Raw genomic sequence first — 22,950 nt, forward strand, 5'->3', positions numbered from 1 at the left:
GACATCATTTCGTAACATATGGCTCTGGCATAGAGACCCTATTAAATTCTATGGTGGATAGCACATCAACCCTCTGCACCTGCTGGAGGACTCAATGAGTAGAGGAATAGAGGCCTCGTTTAGACAGGTAGCCCAATTCTGATCTTTTTTTCTTCACAAATTGGTCAGATCAGCTTCGAAAAAGATCTGATGTGATTGGTCAAAAGGGACATGAGAGGTCTTCCCATCTCCAAAGAACCAGGAGGGTCATAGAGGAATATCAATTCACATGGAAAGATTACTAGCCCTGAGATTGCACACATAGGATATTCCCTGTGTTAACATATGAATCACATTGTAGTTGACCATGACACTGATCTTGTACATCATGTACAATTTGAGACATTGAAACAGTCTCAACATCTTGGTTCATCATTATGGTCTATCCATCCATATATGCATAGATCCATCCATACATCCTTGTTTGTGTTAATCTGTGATAAATTATAAAATTAAAGAGATTTCATCATACATGTATTTATTCTTCATCACGTATACATTTTATTCAGGTGGTACAAAGCTGTTTAAGACTTGGCTGCTCGTACTCGTATCGTAATTGCCGTAAAAAAGGAAATACCAGCACGATCAAGTCAAGAAGTACTTTGGCATACATGGTATGTCTTCAGAAGGCAAGCCGACACCGTGAGCACTGCAATGTGAGGAGAGAAAATGACTGTATTATGTCAATGAGCGACTTCATTTGACACTCATTATAAAAGAATAAGAATCCATAAAAATATTTTCTTTTAACATTACACACTTAAAATAGTTAATGAATGCAAGTAAAGGCAGGGTTTCTTCCTCTAGCCATTACACCAACTCCAATATGCTGCGTGTGTGTGTGTGTGTGTGTGTGTGTGTGTGTGTGTGTATATAGATTCCATTTAGTTTGAGGAACCCCGATCCTACCACTGACTTGAGTGAATAAAATGGAGGAAAAAGAAAAACATTTGGCAAAACAATCCAGAAAAAGGGAAGACAATTAGAGAGAGATTGAGACAGCCTCCAGATAATGTATATCCCCTTTCACTCCACGGTCCGAGGGAGAGAGGGAGAGGGGGAGAGAGGGAGAGATTGAGACAGCCTCCAGATAATGTATATCCCCTTTCACTCCACGGTCCGAGGGAGAGAGGGAGAGAGGGAGAGATTGAGACAGCCTCCAGATAATGTATATCCCCTTTCACTCCACGGTCTGAGGTGGAGAGGGAGAGGGGGAGAGAGATTGAGACAGCCTCCAGATAATGTATATCCCCTTTCACTCCACGGTCCGAGGGAGAGAGGGAGAGGGGGAGAGAGGGAGAGATTGAGACAGCCTCCAGATAATGTATATCCCCTTTCACTCCACGGTCTGAGGTGGAGAGAGGGAGAGATTGAGACAGCCTCCAGATAATGTATATCCCCTTTCACTCCACGGTCTGAGGTGGAGAGGGAGAGAGATTGAGACAGCCTCCAGATAATGTATATCCCCTTTCACTCCACGGTCTGAGGTGGAGAGGGAGAGAGATTGAGACAGCCTCCAGATAATGTATATCCCCTTTCACTCCACGGTCCGAGGTGAAACTTCACAACCCTGCCTTGGATCTCCTTAGGTGCAGGGACGAGAGAACGGAAGAATAGAACAGAGAGAGAGAGAGAGATAGCAAGCAACCGAGACAGGTGGAGGTATAATTGAGTGAGATCACCAGTTCATGGTAAAGTTGGAAGTAGTTGGGTGTGGCTACAGAGAGGTCTTTATGCCTGGGTTGAGGAGGTTTCGGGGGAGGTATACAGTTGGTTTCAGAATGGGGTAGAGGGGGGTGACTTTCAGAGGTATTGTTGTAGAAAGTGCAGAAGCATGATCTCATAGTGTTCTCCTGACTCAGGGCAGCGAATACTGTGTCGCTCATTGGGGTAGACCTGCAAAACAACAGAGGAAAATCAACCACTAATTCCTGCTTCAGTATACACTATATGGTACATGTGACTACAATTTGCAATTTTCTAAAAACAATATTCCCTGAAACCAATTCAAATGAAAGAGTTGTCCATTAAAGTCTTGGCTAAGATAGCAGCCCCCTTCTGGGTCCCACTGACACCACATGGGACAGACAAGCAGTGCTTCTCTCTAATTGTACAACAATGTCCATGTTGGGGAAACGTATATATCAATAGATGGGACATTGTTACCCATAACATGCCTTTAACACAGATTTAGAAATGTCAACAGCACATAAATATACTAGCCTGTAGCTGATATGGCTTTCCAGCGCGGATTATTTGTGACACCAGGAAGTTGGTGTGGAAAAAGTGAACATTCTCATCAAGGAATCCGTGTAAAATCAGCAAGCGGTTTGGCCTGGGTGGAGAGGGTTTCAAAGGGACGGAAACAGACAATAGAAACCACATGAAAATAAAACAGGTTCAATTTTCATATTCGTCCCTTTTTTTTAATACTACACTACAGTAAGCATATCCTGTTTATGTATTATACATATAGAAATGTTTATGGTGAAACTCAATAACTTTCAATCTGTCCTTGAAATTTGAGCTGAGAAACATCCAAAATACAAATAAGTAGTATTTTTGTTGCTCAAAACCAATGCCTGTTTTTATTCAACAATGATTAATAAAATGGAATAGAACTGACCACAACATTGTTACCTTCATCTACAGTACAATATATAAATATAGAAGTTGGCCATTCTTATTTCTTAGATTGGTTCAAGTGTATAGAGTGCAGTAAACAGTATGGGACTGACTCGCTGGGCAGCTTGTCCACATGCAGCGCCACGGAGCCCTCCTCGTAGCCCTGTTGGTTGTTATCAGGTGTATCCATGTAACGCTCTGTGTAACCCGTGTCGTACGCCATCCACACCGTCACGGGAGCGCCCGCTATGGCCACCTGAAAAGGAACACAAAAGGACATGTCAGATGTATTGTACAATCACACTTCAGCAGGTGTTCATTTTCTACATTTTAGCGCAACATGACAGATCAAACTACTTTTCAGAAGATGGATGCCGGTGGGAATTTGTTCAGTATAGCAGGGTGGTGGCATACATTGATTGTGTGGCATGTCTAAACTTCTGCTATTTAATGGTTCAATGAAGCCCTTTTTCTGTCGAGCAGTACTATACATACTGAATACGCCCCCTGGTACCGCTGCTGCTACTGAGAGATATGCTGGTATATATGATGCTGGTGAGAGATATGCTGGTATATATGATGCTGGTATATATGATGCTGGTGAGAGATATGCTGGTATATATGATGCTGGTGAGAGATATGCTGGTATATATGATGCTGGTGAGAGATATGCTGGTATATATGATGCTGGTGAGAGATATGCTGGTATATATGATGCTGGTGAGAGATATGCTGCTATATATGATGCTGGTGAGAGATATGCTGGTGAGAGATATGCTGGTATATATGATGCTGGTGAGAGATATGCTGCTATATATGATGCTGGTGAGAGATATGCTGGTATATATGATGCTGGTGAGTGATATGCTGGTATAAATGATGCTGTGAGAGAGATGCTGGTATATATGATGCTGTGAGAGAGATGCTGGTTCGAGATATGCTGGTATATATGATGCTGGTGAGAGATATGCTGGTATATATGATGCTGGTGAGAGATATGCTGGTGAGAGATATGCTGGTATATATGATGCTGGTGAGAGATATGCTGCTATATATGATGCTGGTGAGAGATATGCTGGTGAGAGATATGCTGGTATATATGATGCTGGTGAGAGATATGCTGCTATATATGATGCTGGTGAGAGATATGCTGGTATATATGATGCTGGTGAGTGATATGCTGGTATAAATGATGCTGTGAGAGAGATGCTGGTATATATGATGCTGTGAGAGAGATGCTGGTGAGAGATATGCTGGTATATATGATGCTGGTGAGAGATATGCTGGTATATATGATGCTGGTGAGAGATATGCTGATGAGAGATATGCTGGTATATATATGATGCTGGTGAGAGATATGCTGGTATATATGATGCTGGTGAGAGATATGCTGGTATATATGATGCTGGTGAGAGATATGCTGATGAGAGATATGCTGGTATATATGATGCTGGTGAGAGATATGCTGGTATTTATGATGCTGGTGAGAGATATGCTGGTATATATATGATGCTGGTGAGAGATATGCTGGTATATATATATGATGCTGGTGAGAGATATGCTGGTATATATATGATGCTGGTGAGAGATATGCTGGTATATATATGATGCTGGTGAGAGATATGCTGGTATATATGATGCTGGTGAGAGGGGGCAGGTAGCCTAGCGGTTAGAGCATTGAGCCAGTAACCAAAAGGTTGATGTTTGAATACCCAGGCTGACAAGGGGGAGAGAAAAAACTAATCTGCTGACGTGCCCTTGAGCATGACACATATGACACATAACCCTAAACTGCTCCATAGATGGGTTAAAAAACAATACATTTGTTGATTTTTGCCAGTGTGCTTTGTAAAGCAGTACTAAGGACAGGCACTATGAGAACTGCAGTGTGGAATGACGTGTGACCCAACATCAACACCATGAGGCCTAATGGGAAAACTACATCCATACAGAATGTCATATCTGATAAATAAATCAAAGCTATCCTCACCAATAGGCCAATCTATAATCAACTACATTCAGTCTAATCTCCATTGTAAATGAGATGTGATTACACTTTCTAGAATAAAACGCAATCCAAGATGGTTCTAGTCCAATGAAGTCTCTTCAGATCCCTACCCAGTCCTGGAGATCTGAAATGTTTAAATAGGTCTAAGCAATATGGGAAAATCTCCCCTAGCCAATCAGAGGGCAATGTGGTATCGAATCTACTCAGATCATCAAGTGATTTGGGATTGGAATTGTGTATTTTAGTGTAGTTCCTCTCACCTTGAAGACGTTGGGTCTCTGGATGATGCCCATGAGGGAGAGGAAGCCTCCGTAGGACCAGCCGTGGATGGCCACGCGACTCAGGTCCACAAAGTTGAACCTCTCTGACACGTACTGCAGCCCCTCCACCTGGTCTTCAATCTCCACCTGGCCCTGGTAACACAGAGAGAGAGAGAGGAGGGCATTAGTCTCCACCTGGCCCTGGTAACACACAGAGAGAGGAGGGCATTAGTCTCCACCTGGCCCTGGTAACACACACAGAGATAGGAGGGCATTAGTCTCCACCTGGCCCTGGTACAGAGAGAGAGGAGGGCATTAGTCTCCACCTGGCCCTGGTAACACACACAGAGAGAGAGGAGGGCATTAGTCTCCACCTGGCCCTGGTAACACACACGAGAGAGAGGAGGGCATTAGTCTCCACCTGGCCCTGGTAACACACACAGAGAGAGGAGGGCATTAGTCTCCACCTGGCCCTGGTAACACACAGAGAGAGGAGGGCATTAGTCTCCACCTGGCCCTGGTAACACACACAGAGAGAGGAGGGCATTAGTCTCCACCTGGCCCTGGTAACACACAGAGAGAGGAGGGCATTAGTCTCCACCTGGCCCTGGTAACACACACAGATAGAGGAGGGCATTAGTCTCCACCTGGCACTGGTAACACACACAGAGAGAGGAGGGCATTAATCTCCACCTGGCCCTGGTAACACACACACAGAGAGGAGGACATTAGTCACAGTGACATACCCAGAGGAGTCAAATTCACATATTTATGAGAATACATCTTTAATCACACATTTTCTTCTTAACTTGGGTCACGGGGGGACAATCAATTTCTCATTTGGGTCTCAAGTTCAAGAACACCTGGTCTAGATGAAAGATGCGTGAGAGAGTCACAGGTGCTGTTCCATTAATAAATAGCAGAAGGTATTATTAACAGGAAAAAGGGGGCCTGCACACTGTATATGGTGATCCAATGTGATTTAATGAACCTGCACAGCAAGAACAGCCTTTGTTGGCACAGTTCAATTTGCCATGTCTGCGTCTACAGTAGTAGAACACGGGTACCTTAAAGATTGAATCCGCAGCATGGGGACACGGCGCCCCTGGCTGCCCGACCACCGTTATTGTTTTTGTTGCTGAGCTGAAGAGCGTGGTGCAGCAGGGTAAAAAAAAAAAAATTCAATAAAATGCCAGTATATATTGTGATCTTTATCATGCGTGCAATGACATCCGATGGTTGTTTAAACTAACTTTCTTGTTGCTGTAATATCATAAACGCACGTTGCAGTTTCACCATTAAGGGTTACAGCTTTAATGCTTGTACACAACAATATGGAACAATTTGGATTGGAACCATTTATACAAATTTAAAAAAGCAAGATATGGGTTGGCTTTTGACCAATCCTACCATTTTGTTTTTCAGAGCCCCTTCAAACTTCAGGCCTCTCTGACAGGAGCCTCTCCCGTCGATGACCACCACAGCGTATCCCAGAGAGGCCAGGGTGTTGAGACGCAGGTACTTCATCCCCTTGAAGGTGTTATTCACCAACTGGACCTGTGGGCACACACATACCCTTTTCACACCACTGAGCCGAGCCTAGCAGGGCCGAGCGGAGCAGGGCCGAGCGGAGCAGGGCCGAGCCTAGCAGGGCCGAGCCGAGCAGGGCCGAGCCGAGCAGGGCCGAGCGGAGCAGGGCCGAGCGGAGCAGGGCCGAGCCTAGCAGGGCCGAGCCTAGCAGGGCCGAGCCTAGCAGGGCCGAGCCTAGCAGGGCCGAGCCTAGCAGTGCCGAGCGGAGCAGGGCCGAGCGGAGCAGGGCCGAGCCTAGCAGGGCCGAGCCGAGCAGGGCCGAGCCTAGCAGGGCCGAGCCTAGCAGGGCCGAGCCTAGCAGGGCCGAGCCTAGCAGGGCCGAGCCTAGCAGTGCCGAGCGGAGCAGGGCCGAGCGGAGCAGGGCCGAGCCTAGCAGGCCGAGCCTAGCAGGGCCGAGCGGAGCTGTACTGGGCTAGCCTGATTACGCATACACCACAGTTGTTGGAACAATCCTAGAAAGGATCATTTAAAAAATATATATATATTTTAGACATCCCCGTACGGTTTGGGTCAGCCCTATAGAGACTACAGGACTTCAGCATTGTACACATCTTGCTACTGTACGTGAAAAACAAGGTGACAGAACTTGGTATGGTTATTTCTAGGGAAAGTATTGGCTACGATTGCTAGTTACAAACAGGTCATACAGGAACAATTCCATTTCAGCCCCTGGCAATGTCTACATTTTAGCTAACCCTAACCCTTTTCCTGACCTTAACCTAATGCTCTTAACTTACTACTTTCATTATCATAACCTGCAGCATAAGTTCTCCTAACCTGCTATGAAAAGTCAATTTTGACAAATGCTGTATCCCTTCAAGACAAAACCCAGACTCCTTCCCCTTAGTTCCTACCCCTTCGATGCTCACAGATCTGATTGGATTTCTATAAGGAATTCCTGATCAGATAACAAAATTGTAATGTCTGAGAGAAGCCACAAACCTGCGGGCCACCGTAGACAAAGAGGACTGTGGGATGCTTCCTGCCAGGCTGGAGGTTGTGAGGCTTGTACACCATTCCATAGAGCTGGAAGCCTGACTTTCCTGGGAAGTCAAAGATCTCCGGAGATTTGTAGTCTCCTGGGCAACCTGGAGTACACACAAAGATACACACAGAAAAACAAGATTATGGCTCCCCAACCGTGTTCCTGTAGAGCTATCTCCCTGTAGGTTTTCCCTCCAACCGTGTTCCTGAGCTATCTCCCTGTAGGTTTTCCCTCCAACCGTGTTCCTGAGCTATCTCCCTGTAGGTTTTCCCTCCAACCGTGTTCCTGAGCTATCTCCCTGTAGGTTTTCCCTCCAACCGTGTTCCTGAGCTATCTCCCTGTAGGTTTTCCCTCTAACCCCAGATGTAACTGACCTTATTCAGCTTATCAACCAGCTAATTATTAGAATCCAGTGTGCTACATGAAGTTTGGAGTGAATACCTACAGGAGGGTAGCTCTCCAGGAACAGGGTTGGAGTGAATATCTACAGGAGGGTAGCTCTCCAGGAACAGGGTTGGAGTGTGAACCTACAGGACGGTAGCTATCTCGATTGATCGTTTTGTTCATAAAATACAAAAGATAGCCAGCCTTGACATTTTCCATGACATTTCACTTAGCCAATACAAATCTCTTAACTACGCAACATGTACAAAATCGTACTCCAAAATAGATCAATGTGATTATTTAATAAGTTCTGGATTTAGCTTGGTTTACCTATGGTGCAACAGTCACTATGAAACACACTGACCGATGACCTGATGTTGTTAGATATCTGGCTTATAAAGCAATTCAATAGTGAGTCAGTTGGGATGGGTAACTCAGAGAAGTGACTAAGTAAAGGGCAGTCTAATATCAAAGCATGATATGGTCTTACTGTGTGTTTTTACGGCAGCATTGATTGACTCCATTCCTCCTCGGAAGTAAATCACGGCTCTTACACAACAGGGACCAGATTCCCAAAAGCGTCTTAAGGCTACGTTCATCGTCAGAACCTTCGTAGGAGCGTAGTTGCTTGTTATTTAATGACTGCGTCCGACCACTCGTAGAACAGCTAAGTACGGCGTTAGCTGCTTTTTTGCCCTCCAGCATCAATTTATACAAAGAAGATCTCTGCTAAACACAAAATCAACATGTATTATCTGCCTTTTCTGTGACCCTCGATATTAACAGTGACTACAAACTTGCCCTTTTCTTTGCATAACAAGCAAAGGATATAAAGACGCTTCCAATGAAAACTGTATTAAAAAGATACATATACAGTATAGGCTACATAGACCTATATATCTGAAGGATATAGGCTACATAGACCTATATATCTGAAGGATATAGGCTACATAGACCTATATATCTGAAGGATATAGGCCACATAGACCTATATATCTGAAGGATATAGGCTACGAAGACCTATTTATCTGAAGGATATAGGCCACATAGACCTATATATCTGAAGGATATAGGCTACATAGACCTATATATCTGAAGGATATAGGCCACATAGACCTATATATCTGAAGGATATAGGCTACGAAGACCTATATATCTGAAGGATATAGGCCACATAGACCTATATATCTGAAGGATATAGGCCACATAGACCTATATATCTGAAGGATATAGGCCACATAGACCTATATATCTGAAGGATATAGGCCACATAGACCTATATATCTGAAGGATATAGGCTACGAAGACCTATTTATCTGAAGGATATAGGCTACGAAGACCTATATATCTGAAGGATATAGGCTACGAAGACCTATATATCTGAAGGATATAGGCCACATAGACCTATATATCTGAAGGATATAGGCCACATAGACCTATATATCTGAAGGATATAGGCCACATAGACCTATATATCTGAAGGATATAGGCCACATAGACCTATATATCTGAAGGATATAGGCTACGAAGACCTATATATCTGAAGGATATAGGCTACAAAGACCTATATATCTGAAGGATATAGGCTACATAGACCTATATATCTGAATGATATTGAAAAACATTTCATGTTACTTAATTAAATTGGGTATTAATTAGCTATTTGTACGCTACTGTCTGTAATTTTTGCCTCAATATATTTCCTGATGTGTAACGTCCGCAATGAAAATTTTATTTAACCTTTATTTAAACTAGGCAAGTCAGTTTAGAACAAATTCTTATACCCCGGCCAAACCCGGACGACGCTGGGCCAATGGTGCGCCGTAAAAGTTCAAATAATTTCCAATTGCTTATTAAGCAAACCACAAGGCACAATTTTCTTATTGCAAATTGTTTACTGATAGCCAGAGGTACAGGTGCAATTTCAAAATGTTGCAAGTCCCCCATCCCCAGTGAAAGTTGTGCCCCTCCAACACTCACACATCATTTACAAACGAAGCATGTGTTTAGTGAGTCCACCAGATCAGAGGCAGTAGAGATGACATGGGATGTTCTCTTGATAAGTGCGTGAATGAGACAATTTCCCTGTTCTGCTAAGCATTCAAAACGTAACAAGTACTTTTGGGTGTCAGGGAAAATGTATGGAGTAAAAAGTACATTATTTCCTTTCCGGTATGCAGTGAAGTAAAAGTTGTCAAAAATTTTAATAGTAAAGTGGAACCCCAGTACAGATACCAAGCTGCCAAACTAACCCTGATTCAGATGACCATCCTACCCATGGTAGACTATAGAGACGTCATTTATAGATTGGCAGGTAAGGGTGTTCTCGAGCAGCTAGATGTTCTTTACCATTCGGCCATCAGATTTACCACCAATGCTCCTTATAGGACACATCACTGCACTCTATAATCCTCTGTAAACTGGTCATCTCAGTAAACCTGTCGCAAGTCCCACTGGTTGATGCTTATTTATAAAAACCTTCTTAGGCCTCACTCCCCCCTATCTGAGATATCTACTGCAGCCCTCATCCTCCACATACAACACTGGTTCTGCCAGTCACATTCTGTTAAAGGTTCCCGAAGCACACAAACATCCCTGGGTCGCTCCTCTTTTCAGTTTGAGGCATCTAGCAACTGGAACAAGCTGCAACAAACACTCAAACTGGACAGTTCTATCTTAATCTCTTCATTCAAAAAGTCAGTCATGGACACTCTTACTGACAGTTATGGCTGCGTCGCGTGATGTATTGTTGTCTCTACCTTCTTGTCCTTTGTCCTGTTGTCTGTGCCCAATCATGTTTGTACCATGTTGTGTTGCTACCATGCTGTGTTTTCATGTGTTGCTGTCACGCTATGTTGTTGTCTTATGTCTCTATGTGATGTTGTGGTGATGTAGTGATGTGTGTTTTGTCCATATTTGTATTTTATTTTTAATCCCAGCCCCCGTCCCCGCTGGAGGCCTTTTGCCTTTTGGTAGGCAGTCATTGCAAATAAGAATTTGTTCTTAACCGACTTGCCTAGTTAAAGGTTAAATAAATAATAAACAAAAATACTTAAGTAGTACTTTAAAGTATTTTACTTAAGTACTTTACACCACTGGAAACACATGTTACATCTTCAGCCGTTGTAGCAAAGATGCATGGTTAAAACTCTCAGAAGCCTAAATTCCATTGCTATCAGGAAACCTGGCCCTGGAATGAGTCATTGAGAGTCCCATGGTACAGTTTACACCTATACAGTGATTGCCTCAAGGAAGAAAGGATACATCTTTAAAGGGGTAATCTGTGATTCCCAAAAATGTATGTGGCACTTTTAAAGTAATGATATAAACCCTCCTCTCTTCCTTACCTGGGGCTTCCATCATGCTGGCCCAGAACTCAGGCACCATGTGGAGAGGGTCTCCCTCGGGGCCAGTCAGCTTGTAGACGTGGAGACAGGGGGGAGTGCTCACGTTACTGTAGTGGCTGACAAACATATCAAAGTTCTGTGGAGAAAAAGAGAGGGAGAGTAAAGAATATAGAGAGAGAAAGACGGATAGAAAGGGGAGATACAATGATAAGGGGTGAGAGAAGGAGACAGAGATGAACAGCTGTGAATTAATCTTCACATCGGAGACAGAATGTCACGGGGCCCTGATTTCAAGCCAGCTTTGTCTCTCACCGTACAATGTTAAAGGTATACCTGAAAAATCACAACAGATCTGAGACCATCAGGTTTAGAACCACCTCCCTGGATAACTCCACCTCACAGAGGGTCCAGATGCCCACACAACAGGCCATGTCTACTCTGCCCAATCTGTTAACAGCTAAGGCAAGTCCCTGTAACATTGTAGTAACATCCATCAATATCCTCTCACACAGGCACACTGTGACGCTGAATGACCAGATGGTTAAACAGCATGACATGGGCAGAGTTCCACAACACTGCCTGATGTAACCAGGCTTCTCATAGGGAAGAGATTAGCTGTACCTCCCTAAGGTACTTATGTGGTGTGGTCTCATGAAGCGTGGGGAGGGGATGATTGAGTGCAGTGTGTCTAACTGAGAGCAGAATGCCAGGATGTTACAGTGTTCGTTGGTACTACCTACTGCAGTCATGTTGTTTGGCAAAATGGCCACAGGAGAGCTTGTGAATGCAATGACAGGTGACAGAGGGTCATATATATATATTCAATCAATCCCTGTAGCCCGATTACAAGAATACATTTTTGGGGTAAGATTTGGAATTACAGGGGTTGCCAGAGGGGGGCTTGGCAGCCAGGCAATCCTATTGGTTGAGTGAGTCCATACCTTGCTTACAGAGCAGCTGTGGGAGAAGCCAGGCTTGCTGAGTCTGACCACGTCCCCTGGGGACTGATAGCTGACCACATAGAGGTGGTGCTCCAGGGGAGTGTCTCTAGTGCCCTGGAAGTACACCAGCTTAGAGGCCTCATTCACCCAGATCTACAGAGAGAATCACAGATTATATTTATATTGATGGCAGAACATGCATTATAAACTTACAATAGCGTAAGCACACACAAAAGTCTATTATAAAGATATTTTATAATGCACTCTGACAATAAGGGTTTTAATCTGACTGACTGAATATCCTACCTTGGAGCCATGCCTGGCCAAAACCTCCCACTCCCCACTGGTGAGAGTCACCTCCTCCTTGATTGCACATTTAAAGTCTCCTGCAGAGGAAAATACCATAGAGATTAGAGATGATATTTTGACAACTTTTATTACATTAGCCAGACTTACAGTGCAGTAATGTGACGCCTGGATGGCAACTACAGATTGTTCAAAGTTCAATCAATATCTCACCTTCATTAAATCACGACACATACAGATCAGTGATTAGCTCAAGGAAGGAAGGACAAAGCCTGAATCCCAGATCTGTTTGTGCTGTCACACAAAACATGACGATAGACAGGTTTCCATCCAAATTTGCGACAGAATTTCATGTGAATATTCTAAAATCCCCAGAGGTGTTTCCATCAAACTGACTGGCTGTAGATAAAAAGCTGTGTGGGATGATGTAATGCACATAAAAAGCACTTAAAATGTCCGTGTCCGTGTCCAGGCCCGGGGCCTCTCGAGTGGCGCAGCGGTCTAAGGCACTGCATTGCAGTGTTGAGGCGTCACTACAGCCTGGGGTTGTAGTGTCATAACCGGCCGTGACCAGGAGTCCCTGGGGCGGCGCACCATTGGCCCAGCATCATCCGGGTTGGGGCTCTGTCACGACCGGGTCGGGGCTCTGTCACGGCCGGGTTAGGGGTCCTTGTCCCATCGCGCACTAGTGACCCCTGTGGCGGGCTTGGGCGCAGTGCACACTGACATGGTCGCATGGTGTTTCCTCCGACACATTGGTGCGGCTGGCTTCTGGGTTAAGTTGGCATTGTGTCAAGAATCAGTGCGGCTTGGTTGGGTTGTGTTTCGGAGGACGCACAGCTCTTGACCTTCGCCTCTCCTGAGTCCGTACGGGAGTTGCAGCGATGAGACAAGATCGTAATCAAGAAATTGGTGAGAAAACGGGGGCAAAAAAAACAAAGTTGAAAATGGAAACCAATTTAAGTCTAATGATGGTTTTGTCACTCAAACGTTCTCCATCTGGTTTTGGAGCATGTGCTCTAGACAACAGGTCACTGATAAAGTGGACAGGGTAGGTTGTATGATGAGATTATAGATAACAGCAAGATCATTATTATTTGATAATGGCATGTCACCAGAATTCAAATAATACCTTCTATATCCCTCAAACTCAACTCTGGACCTGGAAGCTAGTTCCACTGCTTTGTTTCATTGTTCCCCTCTAAAATCAGGGACTGATTTAGACCTGGGACATCAGATATGTGCAATTAATTATTGCCAGCAGCATACCACTGCTGGCTTGCTAATGAAGCTAAGCAGGGTTGGTCCTGGTCAGTCCCTGGATGGGAGACCAGATGCTGCAGGAAGTGGTGTTGGAGTGCCAGTAGGAAGCACTCTTTCCTCTGGTCTAAAAAATATCCTAATCCCCCAGGGCAGTGATTGGGGACACTGCCCTGTGTAGGGTGCCGTCTTTCGGCTGGGACGTTAAACGGGTGTCCTGACTCTCTGAGGTCATTAAAGATCCCATGACACTTATCGTAAGAGTAGGGGTGTTAACCCTGATATCCTGGCTAAATTCTCAATCTGGCCCTCAAACCATCATGGTCACCTAATATTCCCCAGTTTTACAATTGTCACAATCTATTTAACCAATAAACTTATCCCGCCTTGTGAAGTGTATTTTTGGGGGGACCGAGATTTAGCAAATTTGCTTTTTCCATCAGGCCCGACGTGGGTCTTATTATGAAAAACCTGGTTAATGACAGCAACGGAATTACCTTCTATGTATTTGTAGCTTCCTGACCATTGGTAGAGGTCTGGATGCAATGCTGATGTGATTTTGTACAGATGGCTGAAGCCCGTTTTGGATTCATTCACCCATATGAAAGAGAACTCATCCTCTGACGTTTGAACGAATGGATAGAAAATATCATGAACCTGTGGACAACAGAAAAACATGGTTGTTGTTAGTTTGTTGTGGCCTGATTCTTCCATGCTAATACATATGTCAACATACATACACACTGTCAATATATAGCCCTTCAAATCACTATTACACTAGAGTGACTGTGAGATGAGTGGGAATTCAACAACCAAACTGTATGCAGCTAAATATTAGAGTAATTCCCAAGAAGCATTAAATCTTCTATTTTTGAGACAGATAGCCAAATCTACAGTCTGACGATTAATTCTACATAATACTAAGCACATATCTGGTAACTACAATTCTCTCATAAGGTACAGATGGATGAAAGACCGAGGCTCGAGAGTTTAAAATGAGGAATGACAAGTCAGTGCCCCTCCTTTCCCTAACTTGTAGTCATTTTCCATATTATCCCCGCCCTGCCTATCTCACATTGATCCAGATGTCGGTGGTCTCCTCGTAGACGATGTAGGGCTGGACGTCATGGGGCACGGCCTCCAGGTTCTTCTGCCTCTGGGCCAGGTCATCTGTGACGGGGATGAAGAGGGCCGGGGGCAGCAGCACCAGCTGGAGCCTCCTCTGACTGCGGTCCAGCAGCACTGCCCAACCACTTGGGGGAGACCGAAACACACATTCCCTCACTGACTGGATCATACGCACAGTACAATAATGACAGATCCAACATCACTAATGCCTTATTGTTTCCGCAAGCTCAGAGGACACCAACCCAGGTCCTAGACCTGTGTTGGAGCTCAACACTAGAACAACTGATTCAATTAATCAACTAACAACTAATCAACCAACCTTTTCCCGTCCCTAACCATCACCAATGAAAGCCAAATAGCATCAGAGACAGGTCAAAAGCAGTGTTTCCTGGGGAAACATCATGTCGTAACACTCACTATTTGCCATCAGTCGTCCATCCTGCACGGGAGATGTACTCCGTCCCAGGGAACAGGGTGGTGAAGGGGAGAACTAGCTCCTTGTCTTGAATGCTCACGATCTGGAGACACACACACACACACCTCCTTGTAAACACTACAGTGAGCAGCAAGAGCAAAATAAGAGAATAAATGGAGAGCAGTCAAAAGCAGCTGCCACTTACTTTTCCTTGTATGTCAGTCTTTATCTCAACCAGTTTCAGGGTGGTTTGAGGATTTTTACTGCCTACAAAAAAAATATATATTTTTTTGTTAATTCTAGTGGTCTACTCTTGAAATGAATTCATTAGGTCATTGCTAATACTGTATATTTGCCTAGCTTCCCAAACTCCTTGCTCCGGCCAAACTCTACACCACGACCACAGATGTTAGTTTCTTCTCTGCAATGAGTCTGGATCTGAGTACCTCCCCAACGATTTCTAGAACACAAACACATTCCTGACGTTCTGATTGGTCCCAGAAACGGATGGGTTGGGCCAGAACCAGAACACGCGTGGGTAAAGCGGCGCCTTGTTTTCTACAACACCCCTCATTTTGACGCAACCATAAACAACTTCAATGATGGCAGTCACAGAACAGCGGAAGAATTCAGTTTGAGTCGTCAGGCAAAACACATGTCACTACAAGCACATACAACCCTACCCGACCAGCGCCTAGGGGGACCCGACCCGACCAGCGCCTAGGGGGACCCGACCCAACCAGCGCCAGGGGGACCCGACCAGCGCCAGGGGGACCCGACCAACGCCAGGGGGACTCGACCAACGCCAGGGGGACCCGACCAGCGCCAGGGGGACTCGACCAGCGCCAGGGGGACCCAACCAGCGCCAGGGGGACCCAACCAGCGCCAGGGGGACCCAACCAGCGCCAGGGGGACTCACCTGTGCGGGGGTATCTGTAGGCGTCGGCCTTCCGCTCCTCCAAGGCTGGAGAGGGAACATGAATGATCTCTACCTCCGTCTCATCCACCTCTTCATACAGCAGGTACAGAGTTTTGCCCCCATCTGAGTCTAACAGAGGAGAAGAGCAGGTTAGACAGACGGAACTGATAACATGCTCTTGAAAATGCATACAGAAACAGCTAGCATTCATAACAGACACAGCTTCATGATGACAGTGTGTCTGGGGCAAGTTAAAGTCTGTACGACGTTCATCAAAGCATGACTGACTGACGGTTTGATTAAGGAAGAGACCAATTTCTCACATGGAAAATGGTTCCTTCTCTAGTCATAAGGAAGGCGTGACAGAAGGTGCCTACTCACCCTCTACGGCAGAGGGACTCCACCAGTAGCCAGTGAAGCGGTCAAACTCCTCCTGTATCACAAACGTGGCCACGCCTGCAGACTTGGGGTCCTCCTTCACATTATCCAGACCTGAACCAGGGAGAGATTCATTTATTTCATTAAATCCATGCAGTGTCAGCAACATGGCATAGAGACTGTAAACAATTCCATACAACTACAGTACACAAACTTCCAAAAGTCCCTGACCCTTCTGACCTTTATGACAGAAGGTGAGTCTCCTCTCCTCCCCAGACTTGAGGTTAGCCAGCCACAGGTCGTTGTTGTTGATGAAAGCAATGAAGTTGGGCTGTCCTGGGGAGATCTTGGGGTCCATGCGGGTCCCTGAGCACTGTGTCTTAATCTCCACCGGCTTAATGGGCGCAGACTGCTTTTAAACCAGGAAACACACTCTTAGTGTACATGGTCGTATTCATTAGGCACTAAACTGAACAAAACAGACAAACAGGGATGACCTCAACTTGTCCAATAGAACTGCTTGTTTTCGTTTTCCATTGATAAACATTTTTTTTGCTACAGTGTGCCTTAATGAATGCAACCCTGAAGACACAACCATACACACAGCAACAGCCATTCATCGCTGTGGCGTTGGGTGCTGTGCAGTTCATGCACCAATGCTCATATCAACTATAGGATGTTAAAATGACATTCAATAACGCAGAGTTACTGTAACTCACTTAGTGGCAATTGCAGATGTAGGAAAGGCTTTCTAAGTTCATTTAATGAATAAAGGGGGGTAAGACTCACGATGAAGCCATTGTTTCCCCCGTCCTGACAATAGAAGAGGCTGTTGCTGGCCTGGAAGAGGAACAGGCCGGTCTGGGCGTGGTAGTCATAGGAAGTGATCCCAAAAGCTCCCAGGCGCTTCCGCTCCCTAAGGAGCTCCTCTTCCCGGGAATAGGCCCCCTGGTGCGGCGTGGCCTGGTAGTGAGGGGAAAGTCATTTTGCTGTCATCATAATGATTTAAAGGTAGACTCAGCGATATGACGTTGGTGCACAAAGTAAACAGCATAGTGGGTCAATTTCAGCAACAACTAAGAACGTTGAGGCGCGAGGCTAAAAACTTCACAGCTGATTTGGTCCCGTACCTGAAATCAAATTAAATGAAATTGTATTTGTCACATGCTTCGTAGGCAACAGGTGTAGACTAACAGTGAAATGCTTACTTACTGGTCCATTTACATTGCTACCAGACTGACTCACTAGTTGAACGTGTTCAACAGTGACGATGTGGCAGTTTGGCAGTTGGCCAGAGCCTCCCTCCTTCTGGACCTATGGAGGAAGAAGGTTCCACTGGCCAGGGACACTGAGGACAACTTCTTGGGCTTCAGGAGGAAGGCCAATGGAAAATTGGACACTCGCGCTGCTGCAGGCTTTGGAGTCGGGTGAGACTGGCAGGACCTCAACAACCTGAGCAACCGGACGGGCTAATATGTAAACTGAGCCAGTGACGGCCTCTGATGCAGCTTTGGCAGATCGCAGTGTTGTTGTGGAGGCTTCTGTCACCCATGATGGAACATCTCATCCTACTTCCAGGACGACACTCCTTGGTATCCGACGGATGTTGCTATTGCAACGCTGGACTGGCCTGAGGCTGCAGGAGAAACTCACTGCTCTGGACTGTGCTGACCACTCTGTCTCCCATTCCATCCTGCCATCGGCAAGGACATTCCCACCTTCACTGTTAAGGTGAGGCTGCAAGTTGTACCAACATAATATAATATAGCACTCTGGTACCCTGCAAACCATGACCCATTTTGTATTCTACATGAGTCAAATGTAATGGAGTCCATTGCCCATGTGAATGGCTGCTGTTCATACAAGGATTTGTACATTGCTAGTCATGATGGCATTGTTGATCTGATAGCCAGAGAGGTGAGACAAGTGGTCTCACCAACAGCACACATGCATAAACATTGTTGTGTAACAGGAAGCTGGTTTGATGTTGATGATGATTTCCTGTGGGCCAAATACACCAGATATTGTTGTTGTGGGGGGAGGCGTTCATTTTGGAAATTGGCTGCTCAGTGGACGGCTACATGGAGCAAACCTTTGCTGAGAAGCTTTTTAAATACCAGCCTCTCATGGCATACTTGGGACAGCCTCGGGTGGAGGTGGAAGCTGGTGGCGCTGATATTTGGCACATACACAGACTTGGTGTGGCCTCCAGATTGCGAGCCTGACAAAAACTAGGGCGAAGCAATTGGCGAGATACTGCTCTGTTTCAGCTGTCGTGGGCAGCCTAGCTGTTTGGAGAAGGAGCTGCTTTCTGTACCCTGGAGGGCCATGCATACAGAGACCTTTGAAATGTTTGGATCCTTTTTTTGTACATTTGATTGGTGGATTTGGATAAATAATTTAAAATGTGTGGCGTCAGTATGCATGTGTGTGCTTGTTATTTACATTTACATTTAAGTCATTTAGCAGACGCTCTTATCCAGAGCGACTTACAAATTGGTGAATTCACCTTCTGACAGTTATCTGAGAGAGTGAAGCGAACCCATGCACACGCGAAGATACTGTGTGTGACTGTGTGCGAGCGAAGTCTGCATCTCACTCATCGCAATATCTGCGGTGATGATCGTGGCAGCGTCATTTCGCTGAGTCTACCTTTAATGATTATTCAACTGTTAATTTAATTGTCGCTGTCTGGAGACTGAATGAATGTCTGTGAATATGTGAGAAATGCTCGTTCCACTTTCCTATTACGCATCTCCTGGCTTCAGGTCTTGTTATGAACATTTGACAAACCACGGTAAAAAAAAATGTTAGAGAGCTTGAGATCTTAATCTTATGAGGATAATAACTATAACATATTTTATTAGGATTTCCTTGGCACCAGGTTCGGAGGTCATTAGGTTTCAGTGACACACAGAGAATTCAAGGGGTATTCACCTGGAAGTGATCCAGCATCTGTTTCCACGACAACACCAAGAGGGCCTCTTTCCGGATCTTCTTGGGGATTTCCGAGTAGAGCAGTGAGTTCTCTCTACTTCCATAAGGCATTCCTGATCGATAGAGAGAGACGGTCGGAAGTGAAAATGAGTTAAGAGGCCAAGGTACAACTTGCAAAACAGTGTTGCAACTTGAGAAACGTGAGTAACTCAATGAAGCACTGAGTAAGCCAGTGTGACGATCATCAGTGGCAGATGGCCTTGGCTCACCGAGGTAGTACAGTCGATGGGAGTGGGGGCCTGACTCATCGTTTTTCTGCACAAACTGGAAGTCATGGGGCGCTTTGTTGGCGATCATTCCTGAGTACTTCCTGCTGCTGTGGATGATGTCACGCAGGCCGCCCCACGAGTGCTTCTCCACATAGAACTGAGATGGACCGTCCTCCATCTCCACCACCTCTGTGCTGTCTGTTAGCCCGTCCACCGCCGTCATATCCCCTCCTAAACAACTGAGAGGGATAACAGAAAAAAAACACATAGACAACCCGCTGGTCATCTATATGCTCACGAACAATGGCACTTGCATCTTGTATGGAAACGCACACAGACAGATAGATAGACAGCCACACATGTATTGGCCTATACAATGGGTTATCTAGCACGCCTATACAATGGGTTATCTAGCACTCCTATCCGCAGAGAAGGTACACACAGGTCATTGGAACGCACACGGACACCATACCTTTTCCAGTAACCTTCTGTTTTGTCTCCAAGTTTGACCTTCTTCACTCTATGCATTCACTGGCCAAGAAGCCTCAACCAGAGTCTGCAATCTAAAGTTAAACGTTCAAATAAAAGGGTTAATCAATCTTATTTATACATTGAATAAAACGCCTACATATAAAATCTCTCTCATTCAATCCTGCATGCGGTAAAGGTTTGGTATTTAAGTCAGCAGGTAGCCTAGTGGTTAAGGGCGTTGGTCCAGTAACCGAAAGTTCGCTGGTTTGAATTCCTGAGCCGACTAGGAGAAGAATCTGTTGATGTGCCCTTGAGCAAGGCATGGAACCCTAGTCACTCTGGATAAGAGCGTCTGCTAAAGGACTAAAATGTATCTAAGCTGTGATAGAAGATAGCAAAGGCATAAGGAATGGTCCACATTCCATTGCTTGTATAGTTTGATGCTACAGGAATGCATGAAACCTTAGCCAACATAGTGACAGTAAAAACAAAGTTTGCCCTCTGTATGGAGTGAGCAGGCGTAAAGGCGGTTGCCAAGGACCCCATTGACGTTCTTTGTGTTGGTGGAATTTCAGAGAACTCATTTGCTTTCAGATGATGTGAAGAAAACATTCAAGCACTGGATTTAAAGGGAATCTGATCACCAATAGCCTGCTCGGTGCCCATTGTCCAAACAAACCTATGGGCCGTGGCCCTTCAACCTGGCCTTTACAATGTCACACTGAAGCTCCAGAAGGAGTGGATGGGTGTGTAAACATTATGACAATAGCTCCAAAACAGCTCTCTGGGAGACTAGGGTGAAGATGCAAATTGGTCATAGCTCTATACTGAACAGAAATATAAAAGCAACAATTTCAAAGATTTTACTGAGTTACAATTTATATGAGAAAATCTGTCAATTTAAACAAAAAATGAATTTAGCCCTCATCTATGGATTTCCCCTGACTGGGAATACAGATATGAATCTCTTGGTCACAGATACTTTAAAAGAAATGGGCCTCACAAGGGCCTTCTGGATCTCGTCACGGTATCTCTGTGCATTTGCCAACGATAAAATGCAATTGTTTGTTGTCTGTAGCTTATGCCTGCCTATACTATAACTCCACCTCCACCATGGACACTCTGTTCCCAATGTTGACATTAGCAAACTGCTCTCCCAAACGATGCCATACACGTGGTCGGCGGTTGTGAGGCCGGTTGGATGTACTGCCAAATTCTCTAAAACGACATTGGTAGACAAATTGACATGAAATTCTCTGGCAACAGCTCTGGTGGAAATTCCTACAGTCAGCATGCCAATTGCACCCTCCCTCAAAACTTAGAGATATCTGTGGAGTTGTGTTATAAAACTGCACATTTTAGAATGGCCTTTTATTGTCCCCAGCACAAGATCCATTAGCTTCTTCATATGCCACACCTGTCAGGGGGATGGATTAACTTGACAACTGAGAAATGTTCACTAAACAGGGGCTGTAAACAAATGAGATAAATAAGCTTTCTGTGTGTATGGAACACCTCGCATTTTTTTTTTCAGCTCATGAAACCAACACGTTACATGTTGGGGGGGTCGGAAGGCCTAAACTGCACCATACAGAAGAGGAAGAGGTATGAAGTATCACTTCTGCGTCTGGAAAACAGGAAGTGATAGCTGACAAACGCGTTTTTGTCATCCACACGTTGCCTGCATTGACTACAGACTGATCTAAGTCACTGACATTTTCTATTCCATTCATAACCTTTGATGATAAAATGAACTGATATTCCACCATTATCAGATAGGTTGGTAGCTAGAAAGAATTGGGAAAGGAAACCGGGGATAGGGGAAATAATTTAATGACCGGTACGTACGACATAGCTATCTTTGTTCTCATCAAGGGGTCACAACTGTAACTGGATATAGTTTAGCTAGCTAACAGTACAAGTTGGCAACAGTGTCGTGATTAGCTTAATTGTATATCTAATATAGCGTAAGTGTTACATTGCGCTAATCTAACTACATATTACCTCAACGTTTGCCAGCTAGGATACACTGTAACATGACAGCTCTCTCGTGACAGTTGTCGGGTATACCAGCTTGGCCACTATGAGCTAGCTGGGTCCTTAGCAAGCCTGTCATTGGAGTCGACTATCAGAATCGAGTTCAGAAGCGTATACTTACCAATCCAGCCACTTCTTATTTTCCAAACGATTATTTGCTTTACTAGGTAGGTATTAAAAAACTAATATTATTACTGCTAAAGGTTGTGTCCATGGCCCAGAATGTAGGCAGACATAAACGTAGATCACGAAGGAGAACACCCAGGAACCTTCGAACCCGGGGATAATGCTTCGGCGCTTTTACAGGGTCGCACCGCTCCTCTTCGGCTGTGTTCGCAAGGATGATGCTGCGCTAGCGGCTGCGCATTGATTAATCCTAACCAGAAATGAGTGTTTGATACGAGGCAATTTATGAATATAAAGAATTGTACACATACTGTAAACATGTACTGACAGGAAAGGTTGCCAAAACTGTAAATGATTCAAGATTATTGCATTGGAAAATATGCAGTCCGTCCATAAACCCCCCTCAACCAAAACAGTAGATGCAATGTTCAATTAACACTATCAATGACTGTCAAGTCTTAATTGCTTTAATGAAATGTCCCAGTTTACTAGACATTCACGATTCAGGTGGCGAAGCAATCTAGG

The 22,950-nt window shown here is 44.9% G+C and overlaps 1 protein-coding gene across 3 annotated transcripts; it reads right to left on the reverse strand.

The window, feature by feature from the left end:
- Positions 1 to 500: 500 nt before the first annotated feature.
- LOC135558518 (dipeptidyl peptidase 9-like) lies at positions 501 to 22,613 on the reverse strand. Of its 3 annotated transcripts, none has more exons than XM_064992378.1 (21): positions 22,421 to 22,613; positions 20,264 to 20,354; positions 19,792 to 20,030; positions 19,523 to 19,635; positions 17,375 to 17,548; positions 16,826 to 16,994; positions 16,589 to 16,699; positions 16,208 to 16,336; positions 15,494 to 15,555; positions 15,291 to 15,391; positions 14,821 to 14,998; positions 14,243 to 14,402; positions 12,486 to 12,565; positions 12,180 to 12,332; positions 11,239 to 11,374; positions 7,465 to 7,610; positions 6,343 to 6,489; positions 4,933 to 5,085; positions 2,778 to 2,920; positions 2,263 to 2,374; positions 501 to 1,935 (listed from the first exon to the last, which is right to left on the reverse strand). In XM_064992378.1, exons 2-21 carry the CDS (start codon positions 20,317 to 20,319, stop codon positions 1,843 to 1,845), a joined length of 2,655 nt encoding a protein of 884 aa, XP_064848450.1. In that variant the 5' UTR covers positions 20,320 to 20,354; positions 22,421 to 22,613; the 3' UTR covers positions 501 to 1,842. The 3 variants fall into 3 exon arrangements, with proteins under 3 accessions (XP_064848450.1, XP_064848449.1, XP_064848451.1); XM_064992377.1 differs by having other exon boundaries at positions 16,826 to 16,997; XM_064992379.1 differs by lacking the exon at positions 20,264 to 20,354 and having other exon boundaries at positions 16,826 to 16,997.
- Positions 22,614 to 22,950: the final 337 nt, after the last annotated feature.

The sequence above is a fragment of the Oncorhynchus masou genome, chromosome 17, assembly GCF_036934945.1.
Source record: "Oncorhynchus masou masou isolate Uvic2021 chromosome 17, UVic_Omas_1.1, whole genome shotgun sequence".
In the NCBI taxonomy this organism is placed as follows: Eukaryota; Metazoa; Chordata; class Actinopteri; order Salmoniformes; family Salmonidae; genus Oncorhynchus; species Oncorhynchus masou.

Coding starts and splice junctions, on each gene's coding strand:
- LOC135558518 (XM_064992377.1), bottom strand. CDS start 20,319: ATGCATAGAGTGAAGAAGGTCAAACTTGGAGACAAAACAGAAGGTTAC. Junction 6,490..7,464: donor TTGTCTACGGTGGCCCGCAG/GTTTGTGGCTTC, acceptor GTGTGCCCACAG/GTCCAGTTGGTGAATAACAC. Junction 2,921..4,932: donor AGAGACCCAACGTCTTCAAG/GTGAGAGGAACT, acceptor GTTCCTTTTCAG/GTGGCCATAGCGGGCGCTCC.